At 34.7% G+C, this 12,676-nt stretch overlaps 1 protein-coding gene across 1 annotated transcript in view; it reads left to right on the top strand.

Moving 5' to 3' along the window:
* Positions 1-12,676, top strand: part of ANTXR1 (ANTXR cell adhesion molecule 1) — a 289,146-nt gene that overhangs the window by 49,738 nt on the left and 226,732 nt on the right. Inside the window, exons 4-6 of the mRNA XM_051975446.1 lie at positions 7,199-7,280; positions 7,818-7,851; positions 10,722-10,801. Of these exons, the coding sequence (XP_051831406.1) occupies positions 7,199-7,280; positions 7,818-7,851; positions 10,722-10,801 (196 nt within the window). The remainder of the gene's footprint in view (positions 1-7,198; positions 7,281-7,817; positions 7,852-10,721; positions 10,802-12,676) is intronic.

The following is a 12,676-nucleotide window of genomic DNA, read 5'->3' as shown; positions in this document are numbered from 1 at the left end:
CTGGACAGCACTACAATGCATAGAGAGCTTGACCTAGAAATAAGTCTACTCTTCCTGAGTTCAAATCCAGCCTCAGACATTTAAAAGTTGTGTGACTCTGGGCAAGTTACTTAACTGTTTGCCTCAGTTTCCTCATTTGGAAAAAGAGCTTAAGAAGGAAATGGCAAACCACTCCAGTATCTTTGCCAAGAAAATCCCAAAATGGGGTCACGGAGAATTGGACAGGATGGAAAAATGACTGAACAACTCACTCCAAAATCAATGTTCTTTCTACTATACTGCCTTCGGTAGGGAACATGATAGCTATTTCGAAGGGTTATATACATATGAAGGTTTAGATAAGTTCTGCTAAAAAGCACTTTTTAAACCTTAAAATCCTATCTAAATGTGAATTGTTGTCTTTGGAAAGTAGAGCTAAAAACAGGGGTAGAAATTTGCAGAAAGGCAGATTCTGCTTGATTTAAAGGTAAAATAAAACCCTTTTCAACAATTAGAATTGGTCAAAGGTAGAATATATTACCTCAGGAAATAGGTTCATTGATAATAGATTCTCCAGTTCCTTGACATTCACAGATACAATCTCATTTAATCTTTGAAATAACCCTGCAAAATAGATACTATTTTCATCACTATTTTACAAATGAAGAAACTAAAGGACAAAGAAATTGTCACACAACTTGTAAGTGATTGAGGCAGGTTGTGTGCTAAGGATTACCTGATTTCAGGCCCAGCACTCTATCCTTCTTGCCACCTTCTTGCCCCTCAAATAGAGTATAGATAGCTACTTGCTGGGAATGTTAAAAAGGAGGAGTTCTATTTAATTACATGTTGAACCAGAAAGCCTCTGAAATCCCCTTACTTGATAATAGTAAGGCAGAGAGATTGAGCAATGTTGCCCAGATACATAGTTTACACCAATGACATTATGTTACCTATTGCAGTGATTCACAAACTTCCTCATGGTGATAGAACCCTTCAGTTTAATAAAATTTTGGCTGAACTCTTATAGTAAAATCTTCTAAAATTATTATTTTAAATTGATATTAACAAACTATAGATTCATTTAAAAATAAACTTGGAATGCTCCAAGGTTTCTTGGAGAAACACTGGCTTTAGGATCAAATTCCAACTTCTCTGCTTGGCATTCAGATCCATTTCTCCCTGGCTTGAAATCTATTCTCCCAGTCTTATTATGTGTCACTCCTCTTCGCATGCTCCAGTCTAGCAGAATTAACTTTTTTGCCTTTTCCACTACACAACAGTCTATCGTTCATCTGAGTTCGCTCATCAGAATACTGTATGCACAGAATGCTCTTCTCCCTTCTCACCTTGTTCTTTAGAATCCTTACTTCCCTTAAAAGCACAGATTAAATGTCATTTTATATATAAAGTCTTTCCTGATCCCCTCCCCACAACTGCCAGCCTTGAAACTACTTAAAATCTGTATATATTGACATCTGTACCTGTTAGCAGCTCTCTTGGTAGACTTTGTAAGCTTCTGGAAGATGGGAACTGTTTCATTTTCAACCTAGCACCTAAATAGTAATTACTTATTTGTTGCTAATTATTTACATAATTGTTTGTGTCTAACTCTGTGACCCCATTTGGGGGCTTTCTAGGTGAAAATACTGGATGGTTTGCAATTTCTTTTTCAATTTACAGATGAGGAAACTGAGGTATTCAGGATTAAGTGACTTGGCTAATAAGTGTCTGAGGTCGGATTTGAATTCAGGTTCTCCTGACTCTGTGTCCACCCTTTGTCCACTGTGACTCTTAGCTGCACACCTGACTTGTTTGCTTATTATAAAGTCCCTCTTTTCTCTTAATGATCCCCACCATTGTACATTTATAATTATTATTTATTAAAACTTCTCATCTCTTCCGATCTTATATCTTATAGTGTTTCAGGCCATGGAATAATACTTACCTTTCTCAAAGCCTTCTGAAATCTGCTGTCACAATATGTAGTATACATGTAAATCTCTATTTAGCATTCCTTTTCTTTTCTCTCATAAATTCTAAAATATCCTTGATGATATCTTTGCATATGTTTTGAAAATAAAAAAGCTTCAATAAAAATGTACTTGATGAGTTTCTACTTCATCAGTGAGTTTTTCTTTGTTAGTCAAAATCAGTTCCAGACTAACAGTTGTCCTCATTTGTCCTTCCTTCTGAAAGATGAAATCATCGAAAAAGCAAGTCAGGAATTTCTCAAATGCTTTGCTTCTTAAGGCAGAGGAAAAGAGACAGACAGACAAAGACAGAGACAGAAAGAAAACTACAATTCTTTTAAACCATTTTGCAGATTTTTTCTAGAAAACATCTGTAGAACATGGCACTATGCATTTCATTATTATGATCCTTTTGGAACATTGGTTGAGAAGATTTTTCATATCACAAGTTAAAAATGTATTTACTGGCATTTCAGAGAGGGGTCTGTGTGACTAAGTGCCTTGTTTAATGTTTAGAAATCTTGAGAGTTAAAAGAGTTTCGGGACAGAATCCAAGAAGTTATTCTTGGTCAACTATCAGCATCTTTTGGGCTCTTCCTGGAGTTTGCTTTTGTTATTGATGTCACTGGGGGAAAGGATGTACATCAAACACATCTCTTGATTTCTTGAGCAAATTGATCATGACACGTCATCATTAAAAGACAAACTTCTAAAATCCTTCTGAAATGAAAAAAAACATAATTCATTTAATACTTGAAAACAGGAGTATTCTGTTCTTTTGAGGAGACAATGATAATATTACAAATGAAAATAAAAGACCCATATAAAAAATAAATGCGGCATATGTAATCTTGGGAGAAAATTATAATATACTTCCTTTGTTTTTTTTTTCAGAATTTTAAAAGAAATTATTAAGTAACTTTGGGTATAAAAATATTATGAAACATTGGGTGAAATAAAAATCTTCAGTGACTTGCATTTTTAAGTATCATACAGCTTCCATTTCAAGACTTTTAGTTATAAGACTCATTACATCCTAAATCAGCTCATTTTATGTTGGGGTGGATATATTTAGGATATTTTTCCTCATATAGAGCAGAATTTTGCTTTTCTATGACTTTTACCCATTGGGTCTAGTGTAGCCTTCTGGGCCCAACTGGGACAAGTCTATTTTCTGCATAATCCCTTCAGATGTCTGAAGATAATTTTTATAGTATGGTCCCTTGCGCCATGGAAAGAGTAATGATCCCTTTTATACAATACAAAACTGCATAAAACATGGAGACCTGGCAGCTTCTGAGATGTCTGATTCTGTTGTCCTTTTCTATTTTTCTCAGGTTCAGGGGACTCTTTTAAGTAAATGATTCTGAAAATCATGACTTTAACCCCAATCCAACAAAATCCTATTTGTGATTAGACTGTGTAGAAGATAACCAATCTGAAAGCAAAGACATTTAGTTAATATTCCAAAGCAATATAAACAAGCCAGGGAGAAGCATTTCAAAGTCTTATAAGTCCAAGAAAATTTATTGAATGGAAATTCTGGACAGGGTAAGGAAACTGTTGTTAAGCTCCCCATGCTCCCTTAGCATTCTCTTAGTGGTCAATTTGAATATCTACTAACTCTTGGGTAGTCTAGAATTCACTTTTCATGGGGAGTCTAGAGTCACCAGATTGCCCATCTTCCCATAAACTATAGCTTGCTTTTCAGTCTTCCCTCCTTCTTCCTTTCTTTTCTCTCCCCTCTCCTTTCCCTCACTTTTCTTCTTTTCTCCTCTCTCCTCCTATTTCTTCTCCTCCTTACATTTATTATCCTTCTTTTTCTTCTTTTCTTTCTTTCTCTGTCTCTGTTTGCCATTCTGTCTCTTTCTGTCTCTGTCTCTCTATTTCTATCTCTCTGTCTCTGTCTCCTCTGTGTGTCTCTATGCCTTTGTTTCTGTCCATCATTCTCTTTGTGTCTCTGTGTTTCTGTCTCTTAGTCTCTCTATCTCCCCTCCTCTTATTCCTCTACTATTCTTGCTGTAGTTCATCTTCTTTTCATAATGGCTTCTGAGAAACATCCCAGGATTTCCTGGATCTGAGCCCAGTTGCTTCTCCATCATTTATTATTCATTTCTTTGGCTATAATTCCCAATCAACAATCATGTATTAAGTTCCTTCTATGAACTAAGCTTTAGTTTTGAAATAGTCCCTGAGCCCCCAAAGCTTAAATTCTATGTGAGGAAATCATTTACCCACATACAAAACTAATATGGGGTAGTTTGGGGGAGAGACTTATGGGAGTGAAGAGCAAGAAAGATCTTACTTAAGAGCTGGCCTTTGAGTTGAGCTTTGAGGGAAACTGGAAATTCTATAAGGCATGAGGTGAAGAGGGGGTGCATTTTAGGCCTGAAAGATAACCTTTGCAAAGATACAGCGTGAAAAGAGAGAATGATGTACATGAAAAAAAATGCAGTTTGAATGGACTGCAGAGTACATTAAGAGGAGAAATAAGACTGGGAAATGTAGTAGGTTGTAAAGACTTAACAGAAAAGTCTGTTTGGCCCTAGATTTAGTAGGGAACCACCTAAGCTTACTGATCAGGGAAGAGAGGTGGTCAGACTTACTTTGATATGTGGTGAATTTATTGGAGAAGAGGAAAAACTGAAAGCAGGAAGATGATTAGAAGGTGACTGCACTGGTCCAGGGGAGGGATGATGAGAATCAGGCAATTTTACTATTTGGTTCTTTCCCCATACCCTTTATCTTCTTATTGCAGGTGCAAAGCTCTCTAGGAATCTTAGATTTCTCTACTGAATAGCCTGAAGTCATTATAATTTCTTTCAAAATTTTGGGGGTAAGGTTCTGAACCTATAATTTCATCATTTTTGATAATTATTGGAGGGAAAATTTCCTTCACCAATGCTAATTAGTAAATCATCTCTAATTTTTAGTTTTAGAAATTGTCCTAGGTCACTGAAAGTATGATTTGAGTAGGATCACACAACTAGAATATTCTAACTCTGACAAGTTCAAAAGTAAGTGGAAAACCAAGTATTTTTTGTGTTCTGGGACAGGGGTGGGGATCATTACTGAGGAAAATTAGACAATTTAGTTTCTAATTCTGGTTCTGTGACTTACAACTCTGTGGCTTATCTAGAAAATGAAGGCATTTCAGTAAGTGACTTCTAAGGCATCTTCTAAATCTGTGACCCAGCAGATTTAACCGTTATCTTCATGACAGAAATCTATATTGAAAAAGGCTTAAAATATATATATATATAGCTTCAGAAGAGAAAAGTGAGGGTTCAAAAGCAAGAGCTAGGGATGGTAGGCCCTACATAAAAATTAATCAAATAAATTAATCCAAATAAATTGTCCTGCAGTCAAAAAGAGTCCTTGGGGGCCAGGGGGAAGAAAGAAAGAGGGATACACACCCATGCTAAGGTTCAGTGGCTCAGAGCAATTAAGGGATTTTTCCAACATACATATGTAGATAGCTACTAAGTTGAGATTTTTGAAACCATTTTTCTACTTCAAATCCAGTATTTTTTCTACCTAATCAGAAGATATGGGATAAAGTCTGGCTCCATCAATTTGTGACCTCAGACAAGTCACTTCCCTTTTCAGAGTTTTAGTGTTCTCATCTGTAAAAAGAGGTTATAATATTTGTGATCTACTGACTTTACTAGATTATTGTGAGAAAAGAGCTTTGAAATCCTTAGTGATATGTACATATATATCATGTTGTATCAAACAGTATAGTTGAAAGGTGGTGTAAGGATAATTTTGCCCATTATATGACCCCTACTCAATGTCAGTAAGTTCCCATGAAGATAATTGGAGCTTATCAATATTTTAAAATACTTTTTTCTCCAAATATTTTAATTCTAAGAAAGTCCTATTAGTTCTGACTAAAACACAACAATCCATTGTCCAATTGGACTGATGAAGTGCTTCTGTTAGATCATGTATTTGTTTTTCTGTGCTTTTGGGGAATTCTTGAAGAAGGAATAGATTGATCTAGGGCTAAGGAATGCAATCTGATTGAGAATTAACTGCAAGTTGCATTAAGGTTTTACTTGAACAGATTTGGGAACATTTGATTCAGCTCATGATCTCACCAGACACAACAGCATCAGTGGAATAAAGCCAAGTAAAAAAAGCAATTTTCCCACCTAATCATTATTTGTGTTGGCACCAGGGAAACACAGATTTCAGCAAAACACATGTGTAAGCAGCTGGAACAGGTTTAGAACAGGCATTCCACTTGCAAGGCACTCTTTGGGCAATGGAAAAAAAATGGAATATTTGTCAAATATTCCTTCTTTACCTGTCTATAAAGGCCATAGAAACAAATATACCTTATATTCCATCCTATCTTAGCACAATATTTCTAGTTTTAACTAAAAATTATTTTAAATTAAACTTAACCACCATATAATAACTTTCACAACAGTAACCAATGATAGAAGCATTCATTCTTTTATGGAAATAATTGAGTAATTACTAGCTGTTTAGTAATTCAGGCACGTCTTACTCTATGTGCCAATGGACTTTGTCCATAGGATTTTCGTGACAAAGATACCAGAATGGTTTGCCATTTTCTTTTTCAGCTCATTTTACAAATGAGGAACTGAGGCAGAGTTAAGTAACTTGCCCACGGTCACACAGCTAATAAGTGTTTGAGGCTGAATTTGAACTCAGGAAAATTTTTCCTTTCTCAGGCTTGCCACTGTTTCTATTATGCCAACTAGCTGACAATAAACTTTCACTGAAAGGACCAATTTTGATTAGATAACAGATTTCTAGGGATGCTTTAAAAAATTAACATCTTCTTCTATTGGTTTTCTTAACTTCTTTAAAATCCAAACTAAAATCCTTACTTTCTATTGGAAGACTTTCCCAATCCTTCCCTCTGTTAATTATCTCCTGTTTATCCATGTAGAGGTTATTTATACTTTTTGGTTTACTTCTTGTCTTCTTCTTTAGATTGTAAGCTCTTTGAGGGCAAGGTCTTTCTTTTGCTTCTTCTTGCATCCCCAAAATTTAGCACAATTTCTGGCACATAGTAGATACTTAATAAATATCAATTGACTAATTAGTTTGGCACTATTGGAATTAACATAGACATTTGCCTGATACAGTCATATTAAAGCACTACCAATCCATCTGTGATATTCACATTACCAGCAATGACAGTAGGACAAACCTCAAAAGCAAAAATTTCCCTGATTGGTCTTACACAGTATCTTTTTGGTTTTCAGAGAACAGATTCGCCAAGGCTTAGAAGAGCTACAAAAAGTCCTGCCTGGAGGAGACACGTACATGCATGAAGGGTTTGAAAGGGTAAATTTTTTAATAACTGTAAAACATAAATCTATATAATCTTCAGAATAACACATCCTAGACAGAGAAGACACATGGATTAACTGGATTAATAGCAATAACAATTTTGCTTTGCTTTAGGAACTTGTAGGTTGAAGAGAGATATCCAACATCTCAGTCTGTCTGACACTAGAGGTAAAGAACTCATTAGTTAATGCAAATCTTGGCAGACAGAAATAGCACAGAGATTTCCCCTTTCCCCAAAGAGATATCTTTGCTGGTTGGTAGAATAAGAAACTTCATTTAATGAGAAAATGTCCTTCACTCCAGTATAAGTAAAAAGGAATCACAGGTTCACATAAAGTATGACCTAGATAATTAATCCAATGTGATTATAGCATCAGATCATCATCACTGATTAATCATGAAGTGAATCTTAGGCATTTAAGAGCCTTGTATCCAGACTGAGAGTCATATGCTAATCTATGTGCATGAATATTGCATTTGAAATGCAAACCATGAATCTCTCTCTGATCATCCTATTCATGTGTATTTCAGGCCAATGAGCAGATTTATTATGAAAATATTCAAGGTAAGAAGATATTATGGATTACCCAATTTTCTTTCATTTCTTAGTTTGCTCCTAAAATTGATATTTTACACATTCAGCCTTATACAGAGTTCATATATGTAAACTTCATACACAAAGAGGGTGGGAGGCAAATAAGAAGATGAAGGACACAGGTTCAATTTGTCTCTTATTTACATAGAAGAAAATTCCCTTTTAAGTAGCAGAGAACCCAAACAGTTACAATACACAATTGTCATTTGGGTTGGTACCTTGTTTTCAGGCATACATATATACCTTGGATATCTCTGCTGCATGTGTAATTACCTGCTAGTAATTAGCTGGTAATTTATCTGGCTACTAAATCTTTTTATCAGTATACTGACTATCCTGTACTTTGAGGGAAGGATTTATGTACATTGTTTTTTGCACAACAGCTATTTTAGATTATGCATATAAGGCATTTTGTAAATGAGGATGGAGGGAGGGATTGCTTAGTACTTATTGTTTCACAGCCTTTTTTTTTCCACCATAGAGAAGATTCTTTTTTTTTTTTTTCCAGGAATATAGAATTGTCTATTTTGGCATTCTCAAAGTATCATACCTAAATCTCTTTTAGGGGAATTGCTAGATAAAAATTATTTTCATAATAATGTAACAGTGTTAGTAACCTGGTAAAGCACCTCTTCTTTCTCTGATTACATATCAATGTGAGAACAGATTTTCTTTACATGTTTCAATCAAAACAACTTATTTCAGTTGATTGAATGTAGTAGATGAGAGACAGCTTCCTTCAATCCAGATATTAAAAATTTGCAAAAAATATTTAAAACAATGTCATTTTTCTTACAAGCTTTTTTACTTTATAAGATTTTTTTCATAAGATATTATCTTGTTAACATGTAATGGGCTTATTTTTGTTACTTTTAAATAAATGAAGATATTTTAATTTTTTTCATACTACTATAAAATCAATAGATATGACTCATATAAACAAAAGATAAGGAGGTTCCCACTAATTTTCAAGTGTATAAAGGGATTCTGGACATAAAAAATTTGTGAACCTACAGTCTACTTGAGCTTTTAAATCCAACTCAGATCATAGGATTATAAAGTTAGTCCTGGAAAGGCCTTAAAGATCATTTAAGTCCTACCCTTCTTTTATTATTTCATTCCAAATTACAACATGGAGACCTAGTATTCATTCAGCTGCATAATAATACTGGTCAGAAACTAACACTAAGGATACATAGGTGAAAATCTCTGAAAACATCTCATGGGTTTTGATAGATGCTACAATACCCTATTTTACAGTTAACTAATTCAGTTAGCACAGAAATATCCTATAATATTATTCTTGTTATTATTATTATTACTATATTGTTCCTTGTGCTAGTGCTACCTGTGGCATCAGAAGTCTTAGTTATATTTTAGGAGGTGCCATACTCCTTACAAACCTTGGAGGAAATTATTTAACTTGAGTTCCCAGAATTTTTTGTATACATACATGTGTGCACACACATCATATATATATATATGACTAATTATAATGTTTCCTTTATTATCATGGGTTTAATTTTATGCATTTAAAAACTTTATTCTGAGAAAGAGTCTACAGGCTTCACTAGATTGCTAAAGGGGTCCATTTAGGGCAAAAATGTCAAAAAAAATTCTGCTTTAGCAGGTTAATATCAATTCCCCATCTGCAGCTGGGCTGCTTACCTTAAAAGAATGTTTTATCAAAAGAAAAAAAAAAACAAAGGAATTTATGTTTTCTGCACCAAGTAATTGTAGTGGCTTTGAATCCCAAATATCTTCCAGAGAATATTTCCTGGAGTTACTCACCATTCTTAGCACATGCCTTTCTCATGTTTTGTGCCTGATCTCCAGAAGGATCAGTGGCCCCTCCATTGTATTTTATTTTTTAGACAATATTTTTTCAGCCCACTTGCTCTCTCTTGGGCCAAATGCAACCAACTGAAGAGATCTAACTATTCCTCTTATAGTATGTTTGGCCATGCTAGTTCTTTTCTGAGTTCTCTGCTCTAGCAATGAAGCTTCAGACCAGAGAATTCCCATTTATCGAGATAACAATAATGTAGTGGAACAATATTGGACATTGAGTCAAGAGATTGGGACTCTGACACTAGCTGTGTGACCGACCATGGGCAAGGCACTATGTCATGGTTCTGACCTTCAGTTCCAACTGATGATAATGTTTTTATTACCAACTTCATGAGACTATGGTATGTAAAGCATTATATGGGACCACATATTTAGAGCTAAAAGGGAGCTCATAAGTCATATAGAATGTGTCGATAAGGGGTGACACTTCTTGAGAAAGACTTACATGGAGGGGGAACCCACCCTGTCCAGTCTGGAGAGAGCACTAATTGTTAGGAAATGTACACTTTAAGACTCTTCTCAATTTTCATTCAATGCTTATCTCTTTGGGTATTCCTTCTACAGGCTTGTAACTCATCCGTGTCTTGAATGTTTTCCTTAAGATCATTTCTTGAGTTATTATGAGCAAAGGAATTTATGACCTGGTGGCTAATTCTGGGAATGAGTCTCCCTGACTTAGCTACACTGGTCTCCAAGTGACCAATCCCTATTAAAGGCTTGTCTGAATTGGTAGGTCCTCTTGGTGGAGAGGGAATTATAGGGTCATTTTCATGTCATGATTACACTACACCTTATGCAGAGTAGTTGGAGGCTGGGAGCTTAAAAGAAAAGCATGTTTTCTCCTGTTTCTATTCTAGTTGAAGCATTCTGGTTCCATAATATGATATATTGGTAGCTAAGCTAACAATATATTTACCATCAGTACTAAGGAAAGTGACTTATCTTTTATAGACTTGCTAGAATGAATGAATTTGCTTTGCATTTGGCAGGCTACAGGACTGCCAGTGTCATCATTGCTCTGACAGATGGAGAACTCCATGAAGATCTTTTCTTTTATGCAGAGCAAGAGGTAAGAGATTGGGCTTGCCTAGCCCTTTGCTGAATGCACACCCACATCCCTCCTCCCCCCAAAGCCTCTTGAATCTCTTCATACCAGTCAAACGTAAACGTGGTTCTTCTACTATCTTGTAAGTTCCATGAGGTCTATCATGTGAAAAACTGTGCTACACTGGAAAATAAAAAGAATAGAGAAAAGTCTTCTTGCCATAAACTTATATTGTAATGAGAAAGGCAATGATACATATAAAAATAAAGAGAAAGAACACAGAGTTATAATAAATTCAAGTATGTATATATATACACACATATATGCACATTTATGTATGTATGTATATGTACACATATATGTGTATATATTATCCAAAAATAGTTTGGGAAGAAGGACATAGCAAAGTTGGGGAGAGATTAGAAAAGGCTTCATGCAGTCTCTTATTCCTAAACTAAATCTTAAAGAAAGAGAAGGACTCTACCTTCTACCTTTAATTTCCCATTTTTCTTGTATATATCTTGCTTTTACATAGTTGCTTTGTTGTGTCCCCCATTAGACTGTAAGATCTTTCAGGGTAGAGAAGGTCTTTTCTCTTTCTTTGTATGCTCAGCTCTTAGCATAGTGCCTTGTGTATAATGAGTACTTAATGAATATGTATTAAGTGACTGACTTGAGTATTTGAAGAGGATAAGAAATAATTAGGAAGATTTCCTCTTTAAAAAACAAAACCTGGCTAAAGAGAACTGGATGAACCTAAAAAAATGGGTGCCAGAAAGGTTAATTTGAAGCTAGAGACACTGGACTCTTAACTTTTCTACTAGATATAAACTCCCTGGGGGCAAGGATTTACTCTTATCTAAACTCGGTTTCATTTATAGTAATAGCATTATTATTAAAGCCTATTTTAGGCTTTATCACATCTTTGTTGAAGAAAATTTTAAAGTAATTTCTATTCTAGAAAAATGCTAGATGTTATTTCCAAAATTTCTAAAACCTCTAATGTCTTTTATATTCTTCCTAAAAAGTGTTCACCTATGCCCAAAATTATAATTTTGGGAAAATATTTTATTTTCCAAGACAGTTGTCTTTCACAATCAGTGTTGGAGAAAATAATCCTCTAGTGGAAACTTCTATTTATATAGTGCTTTCTGCTTTCCCCTCCCCAAGAATTTTATAAGTAAGATAATGGAAATATTACCAGCCCAGTCTCATATATGTGACCCAGACGTACAAAGTGCCTTTTCAGAGTTATCTAGTTACTATCATTGTTGAAAATCAAATCCTGATGTTTTGATACTTAAATCTAGACCTTTCCATTATACTTTATTGCTGTGTGTGTATGTGTGTGTGTGTGTTAGACCTATAGAAACTATAGTTTGATCTGGGGAGGGGAGTTGGCAAATATAACCGAAGAGCTAAATCTGATTGCTTGTCTAGTTTTCTAAAGCTAGGAGTTAAGAATGATTTTTTAATTTTCATTTTAAAATATAAAAATAAAATGAATTTAAATAAAATCTAAATCTTATTTTAAGATGTAAAAACCATTTAAAACTCATAGAATATATAGAAATAGGTGCAGGCTGGATTTGACCCTTAGGTGATAGTTTTCCTGCTCCCATATAAATTATCATGCCAATAAAGCAAGTACCATAGGTCTCCAGAGGATCTGCAAGTTATAAATATATCTTTTTTTTTTCAAATAGAAACATTGGTACCATATTGCTAGCATAGTTTTCACCACTTTCTCCAGATATTTTCCTAATATAGTGAAATGGAAAGAAATCAATCCAAATGTGAGTCCTGGCATATAACTCCCCTTCACATCCTACATTAATTTTTTGAGATCTTAATCTTTAATTAGGAACAGTGATTCAACCAGAGTTTTACAGCAATTGG

This window comes from Antechinus flavipes, chromosome 2 (genome assembly GCF_016432865.1).
Source record: "Antechinus flavipes isolate AdamAnt ecotype Samford, QLD, Australia chromosome 2, AdamAnt_v2, whole genome shotgun sequence".
NCBI lineage: Eukaryota > Metazoa > Chordata > Mammalia > Dasyuromorphia > Dasyuridae > Antechinus > Antechinus flavipes.
Note: the sequence above shows the minus strand (reverse complement) of the source record. Positions and strands in the feature narration are given on the sequence as shown.